Genomic DNA, 26,262 nt, shown 5'->3' on the forward strand with positions numbered 1-26,262 from the left:
GTATAATGTATAATGTCTGGTTCAGTGCACCCAGTGAGATCCAGAAAAAGAAACTCCCTGACCTTTTTAGAATCATGGAAAATGGGAAAGATCTGGAGCAGAAGAAACCTGACTGGGAAGTACATTGGCTGCACAGAAATGAGCACTGCAAGACTGCAAGTTTGTAGTGTTAATGTATGTGGGGTTCATTTTTACAACAAACAGCATCTCCAGACCAGAACTGCAGTGTTTATGATGATTTCTGATAGACATAAAAGCTTTACCTGATCATAAGTTAGTCTCTACAGGTCTCACTGGATTTTTGTTACCATATCCCTACATTAAATTTTTAATGAAATACAGAAAGAATGTTTCCTTGTGTGCATATTTTAGCTACAGTGTGCAGGACAGTTATTGTTTTACTCTAACAGTTTACAGAGCTTTTGTTATGTGTGTGTGTGTGTGTTTAACATTTTTTTAAAAAGCAAAGTCATGGCTCAGTTTTGACTGTCAGGTCCCCGGCTTCCCTGAACTTTTGTCTATACCTGCAGGGAGAAGGTAAGCTGTAGGTCGGTCTCTGTCAGTCCTGCTGAGGACAGCAGGATTTCATTGGAGCGAAGGATCCGCTTGGAGCCCTGAAGAAGCGACGCAGGGAGGAGAAAACGAGAATAAATACAAATGTAAAACAGAAGATGAGAGGGGATGGTGGAATGATGTTTAATGGCATGCCCTGTCTATTTCCAGCAGAGTTAGACCAATGAACTCTCATCACTCACACTCAAGCAAGAAGAGTGAGGTTGAGATAGAAGGAGGCAAAGAAGAGACATTGACAAATAGGTGACGACAGCATCGCAGAAAATCAAACAGCTTTAAGATAATTACGTGCCTGCAAAGAATTTACAGCTTCACTTTGCTAGAAAACAAGTCAAAGGCAATCAAGAGTGAAAACACACCTACAAACTGAAAACTGCATATTCTGAAGTCACGTTAAATTCAACGCACTCGGCTGTGTCTGCTGCCAGAAAGCCCTCGTGCTGTTAAGTATTGACCTTTTCGCACAAGTACAGTTGAGTAAAGCTGGCAGCTGCCTAGTGCTACCTCTCTCAATGACAAGAGCAACCTAATTAAGAGAAGTTACAGAAAGTGTTGTGGCTGTGAAATAAAGAGGAAGAAATGTGTCCAGATCCAATAACCTGACTCAACAAAACAATTAAAAACTTTACAGAAGTGAAAAGTGGAGGACAGAAAACGGAGGGGACACTTTTTTTTTGGGTACGTTCAGCAACATTCAAGCACATACAGCTTTTCTTGTTTGGCACACTCGATGGAAAGAAATCTTAAATCTTTATGTCCTATAATGCTGCTCATTAAAGCTATAGGAATAGTTGCTGAATTGAAGATAAAAAGAACTAAGCAGCGCTTGTTTTGTATCAGGTTGTGGTTACTTTATTCTTACAAACAACTCAAAACTGTGTTTTTTACAACTTACCCTCTCAGAAATATGACTATGTCAAGTTAATAACGTGTTTTATCCTGAACCTTTTCCTCCAGTTGCCGTCAGTTTTACTTCCATCGTTTCTGTCTCTCACCTGCAGTTTGACAGCAATCACCACGGAGGTGAGGTCTTTGTCCAGCTCCTTCAGCATTATCAGTTTCTTCAGGGTCAGGTTGAAGAGCCTGTGGAAAACAAACAATGACAACACGATAAATGTAAAAACATAATCAGCAGAGGTCGAATTATTCCTCACAGATTTCAGCTTTTTCCACAACACAAACATTCGTTCAAGGAAAGAAAAACAAAACAGTTTTTTAGCTCATTTTTCACTCAGGATTTTGTTGCATCTTGATCTTTATTCATAATGTGATTAACATTGAGCTTGTAAAATAAAGAAAAAATATGAGGATCTCAACTTTTGATAAAAAAAAAAACAAGTAAAAACAACTTTCTTAGGGTGGCTAGAATGCCTGATTCCCAGCGGTTCCAGATGAAAGGTGACCAGTATGATTTACATAAATATATGTGATTGTTTTCAACCACAAAGATTGTTTTAAAGGCTGCAGGGAAACGCTTCTGATGTGTCAATCTACATGTTCGAAAAGGAGTAGAAAGACGTAAAACAACAATAACATTAAATTCTATCCATTTTCTAAGTTCACTGGTACATTTAATTTAGATAAAACATATATATATCATAAATATAAAAATATATGAGGAGCTAGAAATGTAATAACTATACATATTTACTTATTCATATATAAATATAAATATATATGAATAAGACACAACTTACATTCTATTCATATTTATTATTTATATTAAATCATATTAATTTAGATGCTTTTAAAATTTAAAAACAACTTGTATTACTATAAATATTTGTTACACAATAAATATATAATGTATATTTAAAATGTATCATATTTCTATACATTTTTTTTTATTTTTGTGAATAAAATTAGACATGAGACATTTTGGACAATCACCCTGCAAACTGCTACTACAATCATTTTCCTAACAACCAATGAGAATGAAGCATGGACAGAGGTGTTGTCTAAAAACCAAAACAAACCCAACCAGTGGAAGAAGCCAAATGAGCTAAACATAACTTGTGAAATAAAGGAAGACAACTGGTCAAGCTGTAGCAGCAGGAGGATCTGTCTGCAAGCTCAATCCATGGCCGCACGAAGAAGAAAAAACATGAAAAAGCTGAGAAATTGCAACTCCCAGGTGAGCAGCTGACCAGCAAACATTAACACACAAAATTTTTTAAGTCTATCCCCTTAAAAAACCTGCTCCTCACAGTTGTAGACTTATTTACAGACTTACAGTGAACTTTTAGCATCATAAAGTAGCACATTATCATCTTCTGTACTATTAAACCACAAGGCTTCAAAATAAAAATGTGCAACCTATTGAATGTTGCAGTTAATCAACAGCTTATCAGACCTGGAATTCTGGCTCACAACTCAGTCGTTACTTCATACATGTTTACACATGTAGTCACTAATGACAATTTATCTTTTATTTTTATTCCAGTAAACACCTTGCAAAGCAGCTGAATGAATGAAATCTGACAGACAGAAATTTTCATAAACACCTGCCAATGTATGCAATACCACCATGTTAGTAATTCCTGTGACAGTACGCATCACCACAACCACATTTTGTCATAACCACAAAAAAGGAGGAAACGATTTGCATATCTTTATAAAATTATAATGTAGTTTAATTACAGTGATTGTAAATAAATAAGGAATAAGTGCAGTTCAGCATTTTATCTGATGACAAGCTGATTCAATTCAGCCCACAATGGCTCTGAAAATAGTTTGCTATTTTTGTAAAAGTCAAAAGTCTCTCTTTTTTTCTTTCCAGCGGAACCCAACACTGACGTCAGAGTACACGTACACACTAAATCACACTGGACATTTTCCGTTGGAGACAAAGTGAAGAAAACTGGCTCTTTGAAAAACAGAGCCACACAAGGCAGACACAAACACTTTAACTGTTCAAAAACGCAGGGTGACATGCAAGACCTGAAGTCTGTTAGGAGCTTAAACTAAACAGAGAAGAGACACACACACAGACACTATACCCCAACGGCAGATGTGCAGCCAGGGGTCAGTGTGTTCAATAATTCATCTGCAGGGCTTAAGAGACCGAGAGTAGAGCACCCAGTCTGAGGCCACAGAGAAAAACACTAAATACATAAAAACAAAGATACAGAAAGAACAAAATGTCAAAGATTATATTTTATAATAAAGAAAAGAAATCACAGATAAAACAACAGGAGAGGAAACAGGAAAAGGAAAGGGAGGGAAGAAAAAGAAAGATATGACAGAGAGGAGATGTAGAAACTCACATCAGACAAAAAGAGGACTAGACATGAAAATGTAGGGAGACATCAACAAAGAGAATAGATGTGGTGATGGCAGCTGACACAGGGCGTTGAGAAACACATCAACTGTCTGACATTGCAAATATTAAAAAAAGAAGGGGTATTTTTAGGATATTTTTCTTTTAGGAGAGAAAAATGCTTCCTGACCAATTATTTCTGACTATTATATGCAGTAACCTACAATAACATCACTGACTTGGGGAGGTACATAAACACAACACAAATAAATCAAAGGAATATACAGTTAAAAATCCATGTTATGCTACTGTGATGTCTGAAAAGAAAAACACAAACAGCAACTATAACTGCGAAAACTCAACATGGATCAAAAGTCCAGACAGGAGTAAATTTATATGGAGACATCTAAAGTGAAGCGTTCATACACAGACTCACTTTAACTCCCATCTAATGGAAAATACAGAGATTAAAGGCACCTGGAGTGGGGAAAAAAAAAAACACTATTTTTCATCCAAACACATCTCTCCACCCTCAGGTCCCTCTCATCTCACCTGGGCTTTCCACCAAATCCCACCCCCACTTGCTGCCTTTCATCTTTCCCTACAAGTGCTCACATTCCAGACGCTGAAATGGCCTCAACTGCTGATGCAACGACTGGGAAAACTCAGCACCAAAGCACTGTGAGCCTTTTTCTCCCCAAAGCCAAAGCTTTCCAGCACAAGATCAAAGTGGGCAGGAAAGGCTAAACCTATCAATACAAACAAATCAATTTTTTTTTCTGATAAAGGAGGGCAGCTAAATGCAGCTTCTGCTTATGCCTGCTGGACCTGAGTGGGTTGAGTGAAGGAGGCGTGAGGATAGAGAGGCTGGGTGTCAGGGGTCGATTTGGGACAGAGCTGAAAACAATTAGTGGTGAGGAAAGAGGGGGTGGGTTGAGTTAACACAAAAAAACGGAAATGAAACAGCAACTGTTTTACTTTTGCAACTGGAAATGGTATTTTTTTTTTTCACATGACAGTATTTTTGCTAGACTCTGGTATTCAGATCTAGCAGGCTAAAAAGTATACATTAAAATCTGAACCCATACCTTGCAACATTATAGGGATGTGTTCAACTATAACACATCTTTCAGTCGGGTAATCTTTACTTTATATCATGTCAATTTAACAGATATTTAATATGAAGTCATCTTCTCATGTACCAGCTCAGTACTACTTCCTTCCCACAGACTCATCAATCACAAAGCTGACTAGACGGTAAATGTTTATGGGAACTGCTGGGACCTTCATCATTTCAAATCATAGCTGTGGTGTTATTACTGTGAAAGGCTCCTATAACTCCTGGAACATGGAATATAATCTGTGCCAAGTCATGGCTGCAGAAACAGTGCTAAAGCACTTCACTAGCTCAGCAGTGCAGCACTAGCATGATGCAACAGCTGGACAAGGTAATGTATAGTAAACTGTACTTTATTGCTGCTCAGTGTCACTGTGGTTTCTGCATATGATAATCCTGCAAACAAGCTTTTCATTAAAGCATCACAGAGACATTCTGCAACATTGTTTTCCACCATAAGGCTGAGTATCAGATACTTGAACTCTACCAATGCTACAGAGTCACAATGCAGCCACTATATAGTAGCGGGTGAGGGGAAATCACATGGTAAAAGGTCAAAACAGTCCGCCTCCACCAGCACTTCTTTCGTGGTAAAGTTCTGACTTCTACCCTTTATCTTCAACAGTCAGCCTGTCACTGCACTTCAGCAGTCACTACACATTATAATCAATCAAAGCAAAAGAACTGACAAGGAGAGCGGAAGATGACTCAAAGAAAAGTGAATCAATGTACGATGGTGAGAGGCAGAGCTGTGCCTACAAGTCGGCTCTGCAGACGTATATTGTGTTTTAAAAATAAAGAAACCGGGATGCCTGCTTCAGCTTTATTGCTCAAATAATTACAAACCTGCTTGTTCATGGGCAACAGCTGAGATATAATTACAGGCTGCAGAAAATAAAACAAACCAATTTGTCTTCCTGGGTGTACCCAAGACAGGATTTTGATTAATTCTGAAGAGAATTGAAATCTCCTGGAGCCATGTTTTTTTTTTTTGTTGTTGCTGTTTTTTTCCTCTAACAGGATCCCAGTTTTGCAAAATGATGGGGAAAAAGTTCATATATGCATTTACTGTAATGCAAAGATTCTCCAGTTTTTTTTATGTGAATTCAGACAATACACTTTAAACCAGCAGTGTACATGAAAATACACAAAAATACAGATTTATCTGGCTGTTTGAAGGGAATCTTCAACAACGTCTGAGCCAAGCCACAGTCACCACAAGCAAAAATTCAATCTAAAGTGGCAACATCTCTATGTGCAGTTCCTAAAAAATGCTGCTGGCAACAAAACTTTAAAAAAAAGATGGAAAACTGACATGTGCTGACACATTTTTCCTTGTAACACATCAGTTTCACTTCCTCTGACGTGTGCATCTTAGCAATTTCACAACCTTTTCCAACAACAAGAGAGACAGAGCACACTAAGTTTGCATGTTTCATATGCTCAGTTAGGAAGAAAATGAAATCATAAATATATTTATCTATAAATCAATCATATTAAAACACAGCTGAGATTGCTCTGTGCTCACATGTTTTGTTATGAAACCATCTTTCTGTCACTAAACATTCCATAATAAGAGCCAGGAACAGACAAGAGTAAATGTGGATGTCGGTTTGCAGGGTGTGTGTTTAAAAAAGTGTGTGTTTGTGTGTGTTCTCAGTGGTTCGTTAAGTGCATAAGCCTGCTGTAAAAACTCTGTGGACTTACAGGACAAGCTGAAAAAGACTGAATCACCCCTGCTGAATATTTAATGCACCTTTGACAGATATCGCCTCTTATTTTCCCGGCAGCTGATATTTCCTTGTTGATTTTTGTTAAAAAAAAAAAAGGCATGGGTGGATGAAACAGGGGAGCTGACGGAGGTAGCAAATGGTTCGATGTCTGTGGGTTGGTTGACCTATGATTTTCTGGAAAGCCCAGTCTCTGATAGACCTGCTGTATATCTGTGCTTCTAGAAAGATGAAGAATTATACACACACAGAAGGCATAAGATTATCAGGTACTGGTCTAATGGAAAGAAAAGCAAGTTTTATATATATATATATATATATATATATATATATATATATATATATATATATATATATATAATTTTTTTTGGGGGGGGGGTGAATGACTGTTTTGAATTTAAATGCTTTGTTCATCTCTTTCAATGTTATCATATAATTTGACTGTAAGGGGGTTAAACTAGCAAAAAGATCTTTCTAACTGAATGGATTACTAAAAAATGACTTACTAATCAATGTAAGACGGGCACAATTTTTCCAATGATGGAAATAAATTTGAATAATATTTCAAAGAAATATATGCTTCTTTTGCTAGACTGAAAAAAACCTGTGGCTAAAGTCTTAAATCGGAAGCAATTTACGGCAACTCTGAGCAAAGAAGAAAGACTGATCTCAGCATGGGGTTGTGGATTCAGCTGCTGTTAAAGACAGTCTGATTATAACTACCATTTTATGTAATGAACATCTGCTGTATAAATGTAAGTTACACTAAAGTAGTCGTCTTCAAACCTACACGACTAGCAGCCTACCTGCCTAATGACAGTTATTATATCTATCTGATAATATTGAGAGATGTTCATCCAGCTTTTAATAGTATTCGTGTTTGCTGACACATCTGCATTAAAGCAGTGTTGGCTGCCATCTAAAACTACAATAAACCATTTTGTGATTTGATGCAAGTGTTTGTAAATAAAGGTTATCATTACAAAGATCCAGAGTGAATAAATGATAAGACTGGATGTTTAAAGGTATGAGTACATGTGTGGGTGGGAATGTCTGTCGCTTTAAAAGGATGGTACCTATGGTTCCCTTGACAACAGTCAGTCATGGGAGGTGTGACCTTGAAGTCATACGAGCAAAAACAACATGATAAGTACACAAGGGGGAAAAACAGCCTTGCATCCACATTCACTCTGCTTCCTCATTTATTTTACTTCCTCAGCTTTTAACCTTCTTCAGTTTTTGCTCTTTTCCTTTCTCCTATCCAACTACCAAATCGTCCTCTATTATTTTTGTTTTATCATCTTTGTTTTCTCACCAGTTGTTTTCCTGTACCCCTTCCTTCACATTTGATCACACCCTTGCCATCAGAGCTTTAACTCTGCACTTACTTTTGTACAAAGTACTGCTGTCCTTCCCTCCCTACATAAAGCCTGTCCATCTCTCTTTCCCCAAAGCACATGCTTCATCCCATCTCCCATCAAGGAACATGACATTCCCTCCTCCACTCATTAATTGTGATTGATGTCAGTCTGTCGCTGTCAAAAAGGGTCCAACCCTCCATCTTTATGAGCTTCTCCTGATTCTTTCCCACAAACTCTTCATCATGCCATTACATGGATTAGTCTGTCCTGAACAAAAAAGCCAGTCTGTGTTTTGGACACAGAGAAACACAATCTTAATCACTTTAGGAAACTTTAAGGAAATGATAGCTGCGTTATCACAACAGAGAAAACATTCGTGCAAATATATTCTTAAAATAAGATTTGCTTGAAAGGACTCATTTAATTTAATTCATTTCAAGACTGTACCTACTGATGATTACACACATCTAAATAATCACCTTGAGAACTGTGATCCTGCTCCACTTTGAAGGCCCCATGCAGTCCTGTTTTGACATTGTGCAACTGCACATATGCAATTTCCTCCCATGGGCTTCAAACAAGGAAACCTTAAATGAAGTGACAAACTGACCCAACTTTCATGGTGAGGATCATTACTAGTGACAAGCGTTAATACTGTGACAATGACCCACAGACCAAATGGGAATCTGAGGCATCTGAAAGAGGGTTCAAAAGGCCTGAACTGAGGCACGTGCTATCTTGTCAACTCAAATCTGATCACAGCACCTTGAAGACTTTTTTTTTTTTTTCTTTTTGCCCACACCAACAGGATTTGGTGCTTTCCATATACAAGCACATTGTTGGGTTTGTTCTGCAAATTTACTCATGTTATGTTTCTGATATAAATCTTTATGAAGTGTTATTTAGGGGACGCTAGCTACGTTTACATAGAGCACTTTTAATACAATCAAACGTCCAGTCAGAATAAAAATGTTTCATGGAAACATGTCAGCTGATGTGATCTGCCTCGATCAGAAAGAATTTTCAATCCGATCAAGAGGGGTGGTTTCAACCTTTTCACGATTGGATCAGCAGAAAAAAAATAAACCATGCATCCACTCATTCCCATCGCTTTGTGGTGGATGTCGTCTCTGCACATGCTTGAACCACACGGGGGTTACGTGACGTAGTGAGTTTTAGGGAAGACTTGAACAATGGCGGCAGGAAAACAAAACGGGACTGTGGCAGATATGTTTTTGTTAGAAACTGAGCGAATTAAGGATTACGAATGTTACGATCACATTAAATCTGTCCATCATGTAAACGTAGCTGACTGGATCACCATGTAAACATGCCAGCAGAAATCTCTGATCAGATTGATTTACTTGGATAGATCAAATATTTGTCTATGTAAACGTAACTAATGAAAGGGAGGAAAAATAAATCAAATGTCAATTTGACAGTTACCCTGAGGGTTTTCCTACAGGCATGTTAGACCTAGAGTTGGGCATAATATGCAGTTTATGACTATGTTTATGACCAGGAAACCATTCTGTCCATGTTACAGGGTTAATTTGCTCTTTGACATTTTGGTGTAATGTCATTTGCTGCTGAGGGCATTTTATGCATAATTATATAAGATCCATACAGATTTAATGTTTAAAAACAGCCGTATGAGCGTTTGCATATCTGTGAAGTTGGTATATTATGGTATTTTGCTATAAAAATAGATATATACATAAGATACTTTTAAACTTGAATAGTAGTTTGAACCCCTCCTGATGAAGATGACATACACTGAGGTGTTAAGTATACACACTAGTATTTGATAAGTAGATGATTCTGTGTGTTTGAGGAAAAAAAAAGTAGAATCTCATTCTCAGTCACAACTTTTTCCCAGTTACACTGATTTATAGCAAGGCTTTGAGACTTCACGTACAAATATGCACAAATAATAACTTGCAAACATAAAGGCAAACATTCTCATAGCATTTAATTCCCCCAAACCAGGTGATCCTACGCTGATGGCCAACAAATGATTAATCCTTGCATCAATTGTTTCTGACTCTGAAAGTGTGTGTGTTTTGTGGGCGAGGCTCAGAGCTCATATGGCTTAAAAGATCATATTTGTGGGTGGTTTTTGATCCCGAGGTCCTCAATAAGCTTATCGGCAGCCTCCCTACCACATGCTAATGTACATCTGCAAACATGCAGAGCAACAACAAACATGCTCTTACCAATTAACTTGAGAAAAAGACACGAGCTAACACTTTGTAAAGACAAAGAGATTAAAGATAGTCTGATGGCGAATGGAAGATGGGAAGAGAGAATAAACAATATCTTACAGGCGGTAACAAGCATTTGGTTCATCTGTAACAACAGTCTTAAAATAGCTCTTGGCTGAGTGAATACAGCCTGTAAAGATGTCAACAACTTGGAAGAGCAGTCCTGAATAAATGTGTCTCCTGCTTTTATATCAAGATGGAAACACCATAATTCATCTAAAGCTCTTAATGTGTATTGTTGCAGCTGATTGTGAGTGGCAGGGCAGCATAAAAATGAATCTAAAACAGTAGCTTAATTAACTAAATAGCATGCTGTTTGGTTAATAGTTTCTCTTTGCAATTTGTTGGTCTTATAAATAGAAATGTCATTGCTGTGACTTAAATACCAACAAAGCGGAAGCAAAGTGAGCTGGAAATTATATGCATGAAAGTAATAATATTGGCATAATTGAGTAAATATGGGTTACTGCAAGTAATTTGTGTAACTGTAGAAGTTGTCCTATGGCTCCTAACTGACTGCTTTATTTCAGGTTTTAGTTATGTGGCTCAGACTCAAAAGTTATTTAAGTCAAGAGTCATTTAAGATAAGGTTTAAAATGATCCTTATTTCAATCTGACATGGCTAAAAAAGGAAAAGCAGTTAATTTCAGTGCTGATGAAAGCCAAACATGCTGAAATTGTTTTTTTTTTTTAAAAACATTGCTATAAAATCTGAGAGAGGATTTGCATTTTAAAAGTTAAACTGGCCATGTTGAGTTTTGCCCAAAACAGCTCTCAGGAGAGGTTTGCTTCCCACTGTCAGGTACAGATATCTCTGAATGGGTCCAAAAGGGCCCTAAACTTAAAGTGAATTCTTCTGACACATGTAAGGCGCATACAAATGTCTACCAGAACCCATTTACATTACTGTTACCAAATAAAAATCGGCTAAAGGTGCAGGTTAAATCCTATAAAAACAATGTTTAATCACGGGATGATTTATCTGATTTATTTGGTTTAACTCAAGTATTTCCATTGGATCGTAATTAGCTTACAATAACGCATAAATACTAACAGCTCCTAAGAACGTATTTTTCTGTTTGTATTATTCTGCACTGCTTTCATTGAGTGGGCAACATGATGACACAGGCTGTGGTATTGAACATGCCGGTCATCGGATGGGGTCTCCGTGTTCAGATTGTTTTCTCTTTTCATTTACTAACTTGCTGAACATATGGATGGCCTACATATGACATGTTTCATCTGAAGCCCCTTTAAAGGAGTACAACCTGCCTGCAGAACAGAATGAGTCATAAAGCTCTGCAGTCTGCTCTGCTTCTCTTCCATGACCCTCTGACAGCTCTGTGACAGACAATGAGCTGCTAGAGGAGGTGGGGCTTAACAGAGCCATGTAGGGTGGGATGGGGTATGGCATTAGGCAGCCAAGAGCTAAATAACTGAAGAGAGGTGATTCTTTACATTCTAGACATGGGGATGAGGTCAAATTGAGAGAAAAAAAAAATTAGTGTGGATACGTAGGTGTGTGTCTGTGTGTGCGCATAGGCTATACCCCCCACCCCATCCCTAAGCCTGGACAGATGATTAGCATGCTGGTCACATCAGTAGTCAGCCTCCAGTGAGGCGTAGGCTTCCTCTATTGTTGCTCACAGTAGTGCAGCAGACTAATGCTCCAATAACATGAGAACAAATACACAACATAAAAGAACAGTCTGACAAATGCTGTTAGCAAAGAAGACCAGCGTGCTGTCACGCTCATGCATGAAGGAGTTTGGTACAGAGAGCATTTACTTAAAAATGTCAGTTTTCCATCCACACAGAGGTAGAACATTTCTTTTCAAGAATAATTTGCCTGTAATTTCTTCTTCTTATTATAATTTAACAGGTTATTTCCGGTTTTAAATTCAACTTTAACAGAATTTTCCTTTACCAGAGCATGCACTTATTGCTCTAAACCACATATGTCAAACTGGTCCAGCAAAGGGCCGTGTGGCTGCAGGTTTTTGTTCCAACCAAGCAGCAGCACACCAGATTTGACTGATTCAATCAACTGATCTCAGTCTTCAGACAGCTGATTGGTCAAACTGTGTGCTCTTGGCTGGCTGGAACAAAAACCTGCAGCCACACGGCCCTTTGCTGGACCAGTTTGACATGCCTGCTCTAAACCCTCTATGGGTGGCTGTAGCTTAGAAGGAAGCACAGTCATCTACAAATCATAGGGTCAGCGGCTGGATCCCCAGACCACATGTCAAAATGGGGGAAACCCTGCAGTCTGTGTTGCTTTTCTATGCATTTATTGGCACAAGTGTGTGTAAGATAGAAAAAAGCAGCACTGCACGTCATTTATAAAGATGAAAAACTCAAACTGTAAATATCCTTGGATGCAAGACAAACAATACAAAAAAGAAATACACATATCAAAATGGTCTTCCAGAGGTACAAAAATGAAATGATAGAAGAAATATACAAAAGGTTTCAAGAAGCCTCTCCATTTTTAGTAAAGCAAAGCACATTGTTGATAAATATAACACTTCATATTTGATATTTTTATATGTTTATATTTAGATGACTGTACAGCCGTTTGGGGCAATGCCTATAGATGCGCATTATCTTCATTATTTATAGTGAAAAAGAAGGTCTTCAGAATAATTCACACTGCACTTTCACACCTCTGTATTCCTGTATAAAATAAACAAACTAAACCCAGATAACATTTTAAAACAGTTTGATGTTTTTTTAACAAAAGGTTTAATCTCAGGAAAGATTTAAACTTCAGACATTCACAGAATCACAACATCTGGAGAAGATGGTACAGGGTCTCTGTCAAGATTAGCATTTATGTTAGTTCAGTTTGAATTAAAGCCCGATCATCTACAGAGATTGTGTGCTTGATTCTAGCTTGGCTTGGCTCTTGAATGACTTAGTACTAAAGAAAAGTTATTTTAAGAAAAGCAAATGTCAACTGCTAGTGGGAGGAATCACATTCAACATCGTCTGAGTCACAGAGTAGGAGATTGATTGTGGTTTCATCTCAGAAATATTTCATTGCCTTGAAAACCACAGTTGCATCTGATTTTACTTTTACTGACAGACCAAGAGAGCTCACCTAAAATTCTGCAATTTGTGTTATCAGAAACATTTTATTTAAGCCCATCCTTATTATAAAACCAGTTCAGTTTTTCAGCTATCATGGGTTTCATGAAAATGGAAGAACCATAAGATAAAAGAGAAAAAGTAAGGTTTGTAATTTGTGAAATGTTTGTGTTAGCTAGAATATAAAAGTTCACTTATGACCCGGTAAGCACCAACGTGACATGTAACATTCACGTACTTGTTCATTCCAGAGCTTTTAACAGCATCTTAGCTTTCATTAGTGGGATTTACTCACTTAGTTGCTCCAGAAAAAGCTAGAAAGTCAACAAATCTTTTTATTTGTTTACATCAGCTCTGTATGAAATGTTATTTTCTGTTTGATTCAAAAGATTACGTGAAGTCAAACACCTTCGGTGTCATAGCATCCTTCATCATGCTCACCTACTTATACAATTGCAGTGTTGTCTGGGAAATAATCCACAACAATAACATCTGAGGCTACTGTTTAATAATTCTGCGAAGCCATTTATATTTGTGAGAACTCAAATGCACATCTTCTGAAAACACTGAAGCCCACAGTGTTATCAGCCTTCGGATAAAACAGTTACTATTCAGAGTTGTGGGGAAACCTTGGGATGATGACGGCATACAGACAGCAGCAGCCCGCTGGAATATAATCTCTACAAAGCCATAGTTGTGCCTCGATTCACGTCTTATCAGTGTTTGTCCACATGCAGCACAGCCTCTAGCCCTGCTGACACACACATTGGAAACTGATAACATTGCCTGCTTATTACTCAAGTGGGAAAGCTAAAAACCATACACACAGAGAAAGCTAATTATGGTTCAGCTTATCAATATGCATGAAGGCTTTACCAATATCTCTGAGAGACTAACGAGGGAAAAATGGGAGAGAGAGAATAAAAAAAGAAGGAAGAGGAACAGGGCAACACTAAACCAGCAGCTTTTAATATAGCATGAATTGATTGAAGCTGCAGCCCTCCCAACAGGGAAGCCAGAGTCAGTCTGTCTGAATGCCTGACTGCTGGCTGAGCTGATATCATAATACATAATACTAATAATACTGGCTGATAATATAAAAATATCACTTTCACTGCAATATCTCCTGGACTGCACCAGCATTGATTACTGTTTTTAAATACTGGCCATGATGAAGACCAAAAAACATAACTATAACTAAGGTCTTTCAGTAAATTTAGTTTAAAACTGATTATATAAGAAAACAATAGCGTGTGGCCATGCTAGCAGCTTTTGAAAGTTGCAGTAATTTTTGACATTATCATGCAAACACAATTCTTATTATTACATAACCATGTCAATAATAATAATAAAATAAAAAGATATCAGAATGTTGTGAAGAAAAATTAGATTTGCAACTGTTGAACATCGCTTCATAATGAGGGTTAAACATCCAGGTAAGGAACAACTAAACAAATGGAAAGGACAACATGCTCTGTTCTGTTGTTCATATTTTCCCAACTCATCTATTATAAGAGGGTTTTTAATAAGGCTACCTGGGATTAATTAAGGTTAAGTGTTAATTTACAAGCATCAATGTGTCCTCAACAGCCCCTTATTTTTACAAAGGTCCTGGTCTAGTATGCCATCAGGAGCTAGAAACTTTATAAATCATCAGCAGTTTTAAACAGTAACAAAGAGAAAATTAAAAGAAAATAGTAAGTTACTTACAGCAGCTTAATACACAAAATATTGAATAATAATAAACTTCTAGCCCGTGGTAGGCTCTGTCTATAATTTACTTCCTTATTAATCCATGCAAAGGTTTTGCTAGTTTTTCTATATTTCAGGAGCTGCTAAAGAAACATCTTCAGCTTAAAATAAAGAGGGTTTGTCTTTTATGAAATAATAAAAAATAATGATTACTTTATCGCCTAACCATGTTTTATGATCTGAAAAATCCAAAACACATAGCAATGTTCACCTTGAAACAAAAAGTAAATGTAAATACAGCAGATAGCAACATTACATGAAATGGCTTCTCATCGGCTAATGGCTTTGATGGACTCTTGTCATCCTAATCTTTCCATCCACATCTGCTTTTGTTGTTCGTAGAGAGCTTTCAGCACAATTTAGGACAAGTGGTTTGCAAGTTACGCATGATAACTAAATGTGCTGTGGGACATGAGGGTTAAAGAAGCTACTGAGGCTCAGCTGGTGGATGAAAGACATTTGGTTTTTACCAGAATATTCTGTTCAGATGAAGCCCATCATCTGTCCTGCCAATCCCTTATATGTGTGCTTGCACATGTAGCCAGCATTTGCAAACTGAATCTTTTTGAATTCAAACAGCCTTATTGTGTTTTTCAGTGTGTTTCAATAAATGTTCCGTAAAAGAGCTAATCAATCTATTTTGAAGGTATAATAGCTCCGTTAAACGATGGCAGGCTCATACAACAAGGTCCCGGTCGCACTGACAACACATTAGCGCCTCCAGCAAATCTGTCTTTTGTGTGTATGTGTGTGTTTCATGTTTGTTGTGTCCTTACTATTCGTAGCTCCCCTCCATTTCTTATCTCGCTCCATAACAGAAGCTATCCACAACTGTCTGCCAACAAAAAGCAGAACTAACTCCCATTCTCCTTCTAATCTCCTGCCCACTCCCTGCCATCCGTTCAGGGCTTGTTCCATCTCTCCTCTGGTAATCAACAAATCTGTCTCATCCTTCCCTGACCTCCATCCTATCACCCCGCTACTCCTCCTGTTCCTGTGCTTTCACCATCACATCCTTCCTTGGAAGATTTATGTGATTAAAAAAGAAAAAACAAGGTAATGACCAGTATAGCAAGCAGCGTTTTCTTTTGATTTCAGACTAGTCTGGGAGTTTGGGGACTCCTGTGTTAGAGCACTGTTCAGATTTGAACAGATCTCATGGGTTAATTGCTTTGATTTATCCTCATTTAATATAGGGACATCATGTATGAGAAAGTGTAAATGTTCTGACTGCAAAATCATCTAAAGTAATTTATCTTCAAAGATCCTAATTAATGATCACTGTTGTTGAAATTATGACAGCTGGTCTAATTTAATGTGATAATGTGTAGGCAGGTAGTTAAATAAATATTTGTTTCCATTTGTGGGGACTGCTGACTGTAATAAAAGGATGAGATTAAAAAGATCCTGGAACTTAGCCTGGTCTAGGCTAGCTCCACAGAATAAGTGTGCATTTACACCAGGATCGTTCGCTACACTCAGTCCGATTGGGGACTTGGTTCAGTTGGGGGTGTAATATTCTTCCGGACCGTGATTGCGTTCACACTGCACATCTAAAACAAATTGAACTTTTTAAATAATGTGTTCAGCTCTCCACCAAAGAGATTTACTGAAAGCACCTAGAATTACTGAAGGAGAAGATGAGACACACAACAAAGAAGAAAACTTGTTCATTTATTAGTTACTGCAGAACAACTTCTGTTTCTAGTACATCAGATCTGCTGCATCAGATCCTAGTGGTCTTGGGTTGATCAGAATTCTATCCAAACTTTTACCAAATTCTTCCACATCTGACTGAGAGTCATTTGTCCAGTCCAGAGCCGCCTATCGCTCCACATCTGTGCATCTTTTGGTTGCATTTACCCATGTTTGTAGTCAGCATCCTGTATTTGGTCCAATTGAAACCCTTAATTCACCACACCCCAAATGAAGTGGACTAGGATTCAAATCAAAAAGGCTGGTGTGAATGTGCCCTAAAAGAACCCAAATGGAGTTCCTTGACCTGTGATTGCCAACTGTGTCTGTGAAGAACTATGAAAAAAAGTTCCTGAGGTGTGAAAGCACCGACTGGTGAAATGATTTTTCTCCCAAAATGTCCTGTTGACAGTGTATTTGGGCTGTTGTATACTGTTCACCTTCATCTTTTCTTCCTCTTACTTTTGAACAGTGTTCTTAATATGTTCACAGGTCTACGATCTGTTGAGGCAAAAATAAATCCTTCAGGTAAACAGATGTACTGTATTATAGAGCAAATATCAGCTTTTAACAAGGAGAAAAATGTTTAATGACTAAACTGATCATGAGACCATATGCGTCACTTTCAGGTTGAATAAACTATGATTGAAACCACATCCTCTAAAAGGAACTGAATTCCCAGGGAATACCAGCAAAAGCAGTATCCAAATGTCAAACCTCAACACTGAGATGCAAAAAGTACATTAGTATAATATTGAAAATATATAAAAGATTTTGGTGGGAGGTGGGATTTCCCATTCAAAGCCACAGCACTTTGTAAGCCTCTAATACCCAAAGGTGTGTCATTGCCAGAGGCTGCCAAATATCTGAGCAATGATCTTACAAAATCCCCAAGAATTCTAACCTGTGAGCACCTGAGCATGCAAAGACACGCCAACACACAACTTCTTCTGCCATCCTCTCAGCCCTGCCTGTGCCGGTAATGATCTCCTACGCAAGCATCGATGAATAAGCACATCAGCCAGCACGAGTGTGTGCGTGAGTAAAAAGAGTGTCTAAATGTATGTGTCAGTCTGAATATGTGGGAGAAACAGACAGAGAAACAGAGTGGGTGAGTGAACGCTGGCATAAGTAGGTTATAGGTAATGCATTACATGGTTATCTTTTTTTTTTAAGTGTGTGTGTGTGTTTTTGTGTCAACCACATGGACAGTATGTGCTATATGCACTACTGAGTACACAGTATGTGGCTTTCCCATTTCGCTGCATGTCTCAGTTGTGCGACTCCCAGCACTCTGACTCACATATAATCTGAAAGCAGAAGTGATTCCTCTACTGCAATTAAATATATTAACTGTGTGTGCATGTTTTTGCATGTGTGCAGACTTATTTCTCAACACAGTATTCGTCACCATCAAATCCTGCCATGGTTGTTCACTGTGTGCTTTTGCCCACAGCAGGGGAACTATTTGAGCATGTGACTGTGTGTAGGTGGGTGTACGATTCTTTTTTTTTTTTATGTTGTTATACTAGGCCATCTACTACGTGTATTGGTATGTGGGTGGCTGCTGCCTTGTTTTGAAAGGCGTGACAGTTAGTAGAGTGTGTGCGAATGTGAGAGGATTTAAAATCCCAGGAGATACTCAAAATTTGGAAGGATTGGGGATTAAAAAAGTGATGGTGAGAAGCAAACAGCAGCGTGTGAAAGAAAGTGAAACCTTAAAAAGAGAGAAATGGGTGAGATAAAAACAAATAAGAAAACCAGGCAGAGAAGGAGAGCGTGAAGGTCAGAGCTTTAGAACGTTATGATTGTGTGTTTGTGAGGGGGACAGAAAGAGTCATGCACGGAGCATTGCAAATATATGAATATAGGTTTGTGTTTGTGTGTGTTCCCCAGGGGCTACTGCTGCCATCTGTACACTAATATGTAGCTTTGATCTACATCTGATCTGGAAAAAAAAAGGAATACTAAAAACCATGGCTTGCTGATATCCAATCACTGCTACAAAATGAACAAACACATCAGCAATCACACAGTTAATACACTCATCAGTGTGTAATGCAAGCATTTAAACAAATGGCTTGCAATAAGCACAGAGTGTTCTCAAGAAAAGTGACAAATAGCAGCTAATGGCCTGAAATCGACCTGAAAACAGGCACTGGATAATAACCCATGACACAAAAATGATCATGCCTTCTAGAGATGTTGTGGTCTTTTGTATTCATGAAAAAAAGGCTAAATAATTCCAACAATATTCTGAGAACAACTCGAGTTAGTTATTTCTGGTTACCACCAAACCAGAAAATCACATTTACATATTCCAAGGCTTTTTTCTAAATAAAGTGGCAAAGTGAAATTTTCTTCAGATCTGGCCCAGCTCCAATCATTTGAGATGAAAACTCATTGGCTGTCAATGGTACAACGACACAAAAGCACACAATAAATTACAGCCTTTCAACACACAATACTACATCCATGTGCCTTCTGTAATGGCCGTGGAAGAATTAGACGGGGTTTGTTGGAGGAATTGAGCCAGGCCAAAGCTGTCAAGCTTGGAGAAACACTGTCATTAATCTAAGTGCAAACAATAGCCACCTACTTCTTTACCATCGCACAGTTTTTGAGGAGGATGGCAAGCTGCAAGTCTCAGTAAGAACTGGGGAGGACGCCACACAGATCACAGTGCCAAAAAAAGAATGACTTGGCCATCTCTTTTGTTTTGGAACAGACCATTATCAAGGGACTGAGCAGACTATCAATTATCTGCTCTTATTTTAAGAGATTGAAAGCAGACATCATACTAGCAGGAATTACTAGAATTCCTCCAAACTGAACAAGGAAATTAAACTAACACAAGGTTAATTTTTCAACAATCAGAGCTTTGATTATTCAAGTTGCAGAGCTTATGTATTATTTCACTCCAGCTTAAAACAGGAGTAATATCACATATAAAGGAGAAAACCAGAAGCCACGACAATATCTGCAACAGCAGGTGAATGTGCACCAGTTCAGGGATCCATGTTGGCAACTTGAGTGTTAACAGCGACAACAGCAGCAAAGGTGAAACTGCACCGGAGGCAAATCCATCACATTCGTTGGGGAATGGAAGATACTGCAATGCTGGCTTTTGGAGAGAGAAAAGGCCAGCATTAAAGAAGGTAGACAGGTCTAGGACAGTACCCAAGACAAAAGAGCTTAGATTTAGCTTCTTGTTGACATCAATAGCGAGATGTGTTCCTGTGGCAGAAGAGGGATAAACAAGAGTCTGACAGAAAGGTGAAAACATGAGGAAACTAGACAGAGAAAAGGGGGTGAGTAAGAGACACGAGGGCAAAATGAAGGTGTGGAGAAAAAGGGAGTCATGTGACAGAGCTAATTCCTCCATCAGCTCACGTCTTCCTGCTGTATCTCATTCCTGCTGTCCCAGCTGCTCCCTTCCCATTCACGAAATCACCCTGCCTTTGATGTGGTCCTTCTCTGATAAAACCTGTTTTTTTTCCCCCCTCCCATCAACCTCTCCACCTCCTCCCCCTTGCCTTCATCCACTCAAGCCAATTTTCTCTCCCCCACTAGCTAATCCTTCTTTTCTGAGCTCTCATCTCTGCTCTTCCTCCCCCTTGACTTCTCACTACGTGCCCTCCTCTTCTTTCTCATCATCCTCCTCTTGCCATCCTCCGTCTGTCCTGTTTCATGATCTGTGCATGATTTACACCGACTTTAACACCTAGACAGGCATTTTTTTTACAGCTCTTTCATTCAGTGTGAAATCACCTTTGATGGGCCTGTAACTAATCACAACTTGCTTGATTACTGAAGATGTTAATTTGTGATGGGATTTTCATCCACATTAGCCAGGATACATTTACCAAAGTCAAGAGATTTAATAGAGAATAGCTGTCACTGTTAATAACCTGCTGCAGAAATAATGCCAAAACATGAGTCATTCCTCAAAGTTTTGAATTTAATGTGACAAGACACCTTGGATATGTCATTTGGAAATGAACATGGTAAACAGAATGAAGGTTACAAATAGCAAAAAGAAAAAAAAGGAGAAAAAGACAATGAAAAGGATACTTTGCAAGATATACGTGCAAACAAAAAACAAAATACATGCAAACAACTTGGGCTCTGATAACTGGCGGGGTTTTTAAACACCATTATTGGACATTACAGAATGGATGTGGAAACTAGGGCTTCAAGGTTTTGTCACAATTAACATACATGGGCATGTGGGAAAGAGCCTTATAACCAGTTAATAAACTTGGATTAAATTTACAAAATTAGGCCGAGCTGACATGGAATACTGCAGTAGATTTAAATATGGAAAGTTAATTGCATTTTAAGAGAAAGATTCAAGAAAGAAACTAACCAAGAGATCACAGTAACTCAGTTGTTTCCTCTAACCGTGTAAGCAGGCGTTAACCAATCAATCAACACCATACCTTTTGGAAAATCCATGACTAAATTTGGGATGAGAGTTCCATTCAGAAAGTCTTGAGCTTCACCTTTCGCTTAATCATCTCTCTGCTCATGAAGATGCCTGTTTCCTCTTCCCCATTTCATTCCTCCACAAAGTCTTTCTTTGCTAAACTTGTGCAGAGACTAACAGTCATCCTGCTGACATGAGCTGACACTTTAGCCTGAAGCAAAAAAAAACCTGCTAGGATACGGAGAACTCACATGCAACAGCAAGACGAGCTAATGAAAATTACACAAAAAACAGGTTTCCATGACACCAACACCAGCATTTCATGCAGCTTGTTGATAAATTGCTGTAGCAACAAAAATCACACTGCGATTATGCTCAATTCGCTTTGCAGAATGTTTGATGTTAAGCACAGCAAATTGATTTAAACCAATTATGCTACAACCTTTTTTTTATTTTTGCTGTGTAATACAAACAGAAGACCCAAGAGAGCTGCAATTAAGTGGACTCTTGAGAAGTGGCTTTACTAAAAAATACATGCACAAGCATAATCCTCTTTTAAATGAAGGTGTAAGGTGACAAAAGGTGCTGCAATGACAACATGAACACAATCTAACTTTCACAAGAGTGCAGCAGGAGTTGTGTATGTAGTTGTGCAACAGTCTTAGCATGTATTGGCCTATCACATCCTTTTGCAGGAAAGTACAGGAGTGAAACTGAGAAACAGAAACAAGAGCCATGACCCACGGTGCATCTTTCCATATATACAGTGCATTACATGCTGCACAGTCAGCTGTTTCTATTGACACTGATAAGTGGATTGACTGCTGGTGAGCTTGTCTTAACTCCTACAGTTAGCCCTCCTCTGCCTACGATTAAAATGCTACAAACCTCAAATAAGTCTTAACTTGGCTGTGCACACACAAACTTGGTTCCATCACCTAACATGTTGTATCCCTCATCAGGTGAGGGGCACATGTACAAAAACTATGATGAAATAAAAGCAAGGCCATTATGAATGAAAATCCAGGAATCTTATTCTTTTATAAAACAGCAGTCTTCAACAGCTTTAGACGAGGAAGGAAAGTTTTTGCTGCCATAATAATAAATTCCTGATGTCTACAGCTGAACATAATGAAAAGTAAAAATAAATAGTACCAAATAATTATTTTCTGGATAGTGCAGCTCCGTGTGGACAAACATGGAGAAAAAAACAATTTACAGGAGTCACTGATCCCAAAAACATTATTCATCTTTTTTTTTTTGTACTATGCAGGGTCAACACTGCTTTACATTCTGCATGTCCAACCCTGACAAATACAGATCTAACAGCTGGAATATGCCTAAATAAGAACAAAGAAACAAATGTTGTAGGACTTCTGTGCTGCTTGACTTTTATAAAAGTAATCTAAGTCCCACCTACACCAGATGGTAAAAACAACAGTCTCTCCATTGTTTTTAAATATATAGCAGATGTGCTTTTGTCTCACTTTTATAAGACTATATGTGTAATCTTACATGATTTCCCTGAGATAATGAAAGTATTTCCAGTGAGATACTGATGTATTTTCTTTAAGTTTGCTTAGTTTTACAGTTTTCCAAAGTGAAGGTTTCAAAACGGATTCAGCCTCGGATCTGCGAAGCTGTTGCAGCAGACTAGATCACACCACATAGGCAAGCCATGGCAGAATATATATATTTATAAATTATTAGAACCGATTATGTTCCGTTGCTGCATCAATGCAGAATCATCCACATCTGCATCTCTATGCATCTTAAAAAGAATTAAATTCAAACACCCCTACTGCTGATTATGGTTACAGTTTTATATGAGGAGAAAGTTTGTTCATTCAAACCAGCTTTAACCATGTCACTGTGGACAAACACCTTTCTCTAAACCACTCAATCTAGCTTAGAGTGATACAGATCATATTGGTGATGATATAAGAATGTGGGCATGTCTCATCAAGTTATTTGAGGCACTTGTATAAAGTGTAGTATGAAACCAAACTGGGTGCAGTCCATGGTTTAGACTGTCAGATTTAAGGACATTTCAGTTGCACTGGTAGTGCTTAGTCATTATTAATGTCCTTCAAAGCTTTTTTCTAGGACATTGTGTAAGTCTAGCACAAATATACTCCAACTGAAGCTGAACCACAAACCAAGCTCTAACCTTAAAACTGAGGTAAAAAAAAAAAAGTTGCTCCTTATGATGTGATTGGATGAACACGTTCACACTAAAAGTGCAAGGAACACAAGTGGAAGTAAACACTACAGCTAAGATGTCACAAAAATGGGACCTTTTGCTCAACTTTCCGCCACGCTTCCCTTTGCTCTTCTATTTTCTCTCTCTTTTTCAGTGCCTCTTCTCTCACTGTCGTCTCCCTCCGTCTTGCTCTACTTCCCACAGCCACAGGCAAGGACACACCGAGGCTTGTTACTTCCAAAGGAGGGCAACCTACACGCAAATTCAGCTCTAAGTTTATCACATACAAGAAAAAAATATATGGCTATCTCACAAACTGAGGTTAGCATGTGTTGCAATGTTTGTCAATAAAAAAAAGCCATTGTTGCTGGCATGTTTCCTAAACATGTTTTTGCTAACTTGCACTTTGTTATCCAGAGGACCGGGCTGTCTGGCCTATCTTCCCTCTAAACCTGCAAGACTGAGCATGTGACCTGCAGCATGTGTGTGGTTGACTTGGTCCAGATAGCGTAGTGCTTGTGCTGACACAAAGAGGAAAATGTCTTGCCAGGAGGCCTGTTCTGTGTTGCATTAAGTATATGCCGAGTTGATGGTGAAAATAAAACCTTTGCTGATTAAATCTCACTCCAGGAACACAGAGCAGAATCCCCATCTTTCCTGTCACACACAGCCCAAGCACACACATGATACAATTGACCCTTTCATTAAAGCGATTACAGATTAATGAGCAGAGCGACTGCCTAATCCAGTTTATCTCGAGATGGGGAAGCGATGCCATTGAAGCCCGATATACACTGCCTCGCACGGCCGCATGGAGCTGCACTGGTGCTGGGTGATCATATCAGGTTATCGACCAATCACAGAGCCACTTTTGCCTGGACACGGTCATCATAACGGGCTGTGAGGATCAGAGCGACAGAGTGAGCTGAACCGAGGGACAGCAACTGAGCCAGACAGCTATGTATTATAAAATAAACACTTCTTATTTTAAACTGGTTCACATCCGTCATCGCGAGTCATATTAACATCACTTCATAAAGTTCAGCATTTAGCAAGAAAGCAGGACACTTAGTGGTTTATTCAATTCATGTAGAACTGCTACATATAGGAGAAGTATTGAATATGCTCACTAATGTCAATATATAACTGTCAGTAATACTTGGACACAGGCAATGTGTCAAGGTCAATCTGTGTTAAGTGTATTACAAGCTTGTGTTATCACCTAGGGGAAGCGGTGTGTAACCCGAGCAACAGAGGATTATAAGCATGTGCACGCATTATTTGCATGGACATGGATTTACAGTAGCAGCGCAAAGACAAAACTGCAGCAACGGTTGAGTTTTGTTGAGTTTTTTCCATTCACAGATGGTCTGTGTATCTTTGTGTGCACACTTTAAAGATGGGGTCCAAATTTTAGCAGCAAGACTGTGCTTTTAGTTAAAAAAAGAGGTTCCAGACAGCTTTCTCTTTAGCTACTGTACATCAAAACTTAAACCCACAAAAGATATAACCGCACTGCTGCACTTTTCCAGTCTCACATTTCCAAATGCAAACGGTTCCAATTTTCAACAAGACAAAAATATAACCAAGTAGAAATGTTTTGTCACAATATGATGTAGTGTGGCTTTATTTAGCCTGATTTGTGTTTCTCACACTGCAGATGTAACTGGATGCCACCGTGTCCTTTCTCTAACACATTAGATAAAAGCAAAGCATATGTCAGCGATATTGTCCGTGAACTGCAGTCGGCACACCATGGATATGGAAATCTGTATATGTGTGTGTCTTAGCTGCTAGATGGGAGTATATGACTCTGTAGCAGGGTGATTGCTGCCAGAAGACAATCAAGAGCTTTCAAGAGCATGCACAAACATCAGAATACCGCAGCAAAGTACTTTTCAAACCACAACAGTTTCATAGTCCAATCAACCGAAACCTCTTCACTGCAGCTGCATCACAACTCAATTGTTTCTGTCCCTGTTTGAAGGAAACAAACAGCAGCCTCCAACCAAATGACCTGCAGTCTTCTTCTGACTTTGGCTTCTAAAATGCAGCTGCTCTTAAAGTGTCTCTTACCTTACCTTACATAAGTGTCTTATGTTGGGGTTTCTAAGGTAAAAAAAATAAATAAAAAGCATTTTCGTGTTGCATTACATCCAAGTTCTTGCTCTATATCACAATTTTTAAGAGACATTTCAGAAAATAAGGAGTTTTGTCATTTCTTCCAACCATTGTCGGTACGTCTTTAAAGGGGATGGTTTGTTGAAACAAGCAGCAGAGGGTTGCGCTAATTTTCCAGGCAGAATAACAGAAGGAGGTGGGAGGAGAAAAACAAAACTTAAAGAACTCTGATCAAACCTCGACATTATGGAGACTATGGTAATAGAGAAAAGTGGATATTTATATTGAAAAAATAAGCTCTTCTCAGCGTGCCATGCTTTCCACCTCTTCCTACGTCTATTTTTGATAAGCTGTATTTTTAGATGGAAAAATGTGCATTAATAACAGCTAGATGGAAAACAGCTAATATTTCTAGTCTAGCACATTTTAATCCTGTTTACGGTGGGTCTGTCAGCATTAACACCAGCAATATTTAATTAGACACTCAACTTTCAGTTGTTTTTAAAGGCCTGATACAAAGGGAGTGTGAGGAGGGGAAAAAAAATCTTGTTTCAATTAACAAAAACCTTCAAAGATGACATTCTCCTGGAATTAACATAACTGAGGGGGAAACACTCTAGCGACTCTGCTCTAAAGATTGTTCATATTTTGACAGTCAAGCACTATAT

At 38.4% G+C, this 26,262-nt stretch overlaps 1 protein-coding gene across 2 annotated transcripts in view; it reads right to left on the reverse strand.

Moving 5' to 3' along the window:
* The window catches only part of LOC121640329 (phosphofurin acidic cluster sorting protein 1-like), a 56,029-nt gene that overhangs the window by 23,893 nt on the left and 5,874 nt on the right, over window positions 1-26,262 (reverse strand). For both annotated transcript variants that reach the window (XM_041986042.1, XM_041986041.1), the window contains exons 2-3: window positions 1,569-1,656; window positions 525-614 (exon numbers count right to left, since the gene is read on the reverse strand). In XM_041986042.1, the coding sequence (XP_041841976.1) occupies window positions 525-614; window positions 1,569-1,656 (178 nt within the window). The remainder of the gene's footprint in view (window positions 1-524; window positions 615-1,568; window positions 1,657-26,262) is intronic.

The sequence above is a fragment of the Melanotaenia boesemani genome, chromosome 5 (assembly GCF_017639745.1).
Source record: "Melanotaenia boesemani isolate fMelBoe1 chromosome 5, fMelBoe1.pri, whole genome shotgun sequence".
Classification (NCBI taxonomy): domain Eukaryota; kingdom Metazoa; phylum Chordata; class Actinopteri; order Atheriniformes; family Melanotaeniidae; genus Melanotaenia; species Melanotaenia boesemani.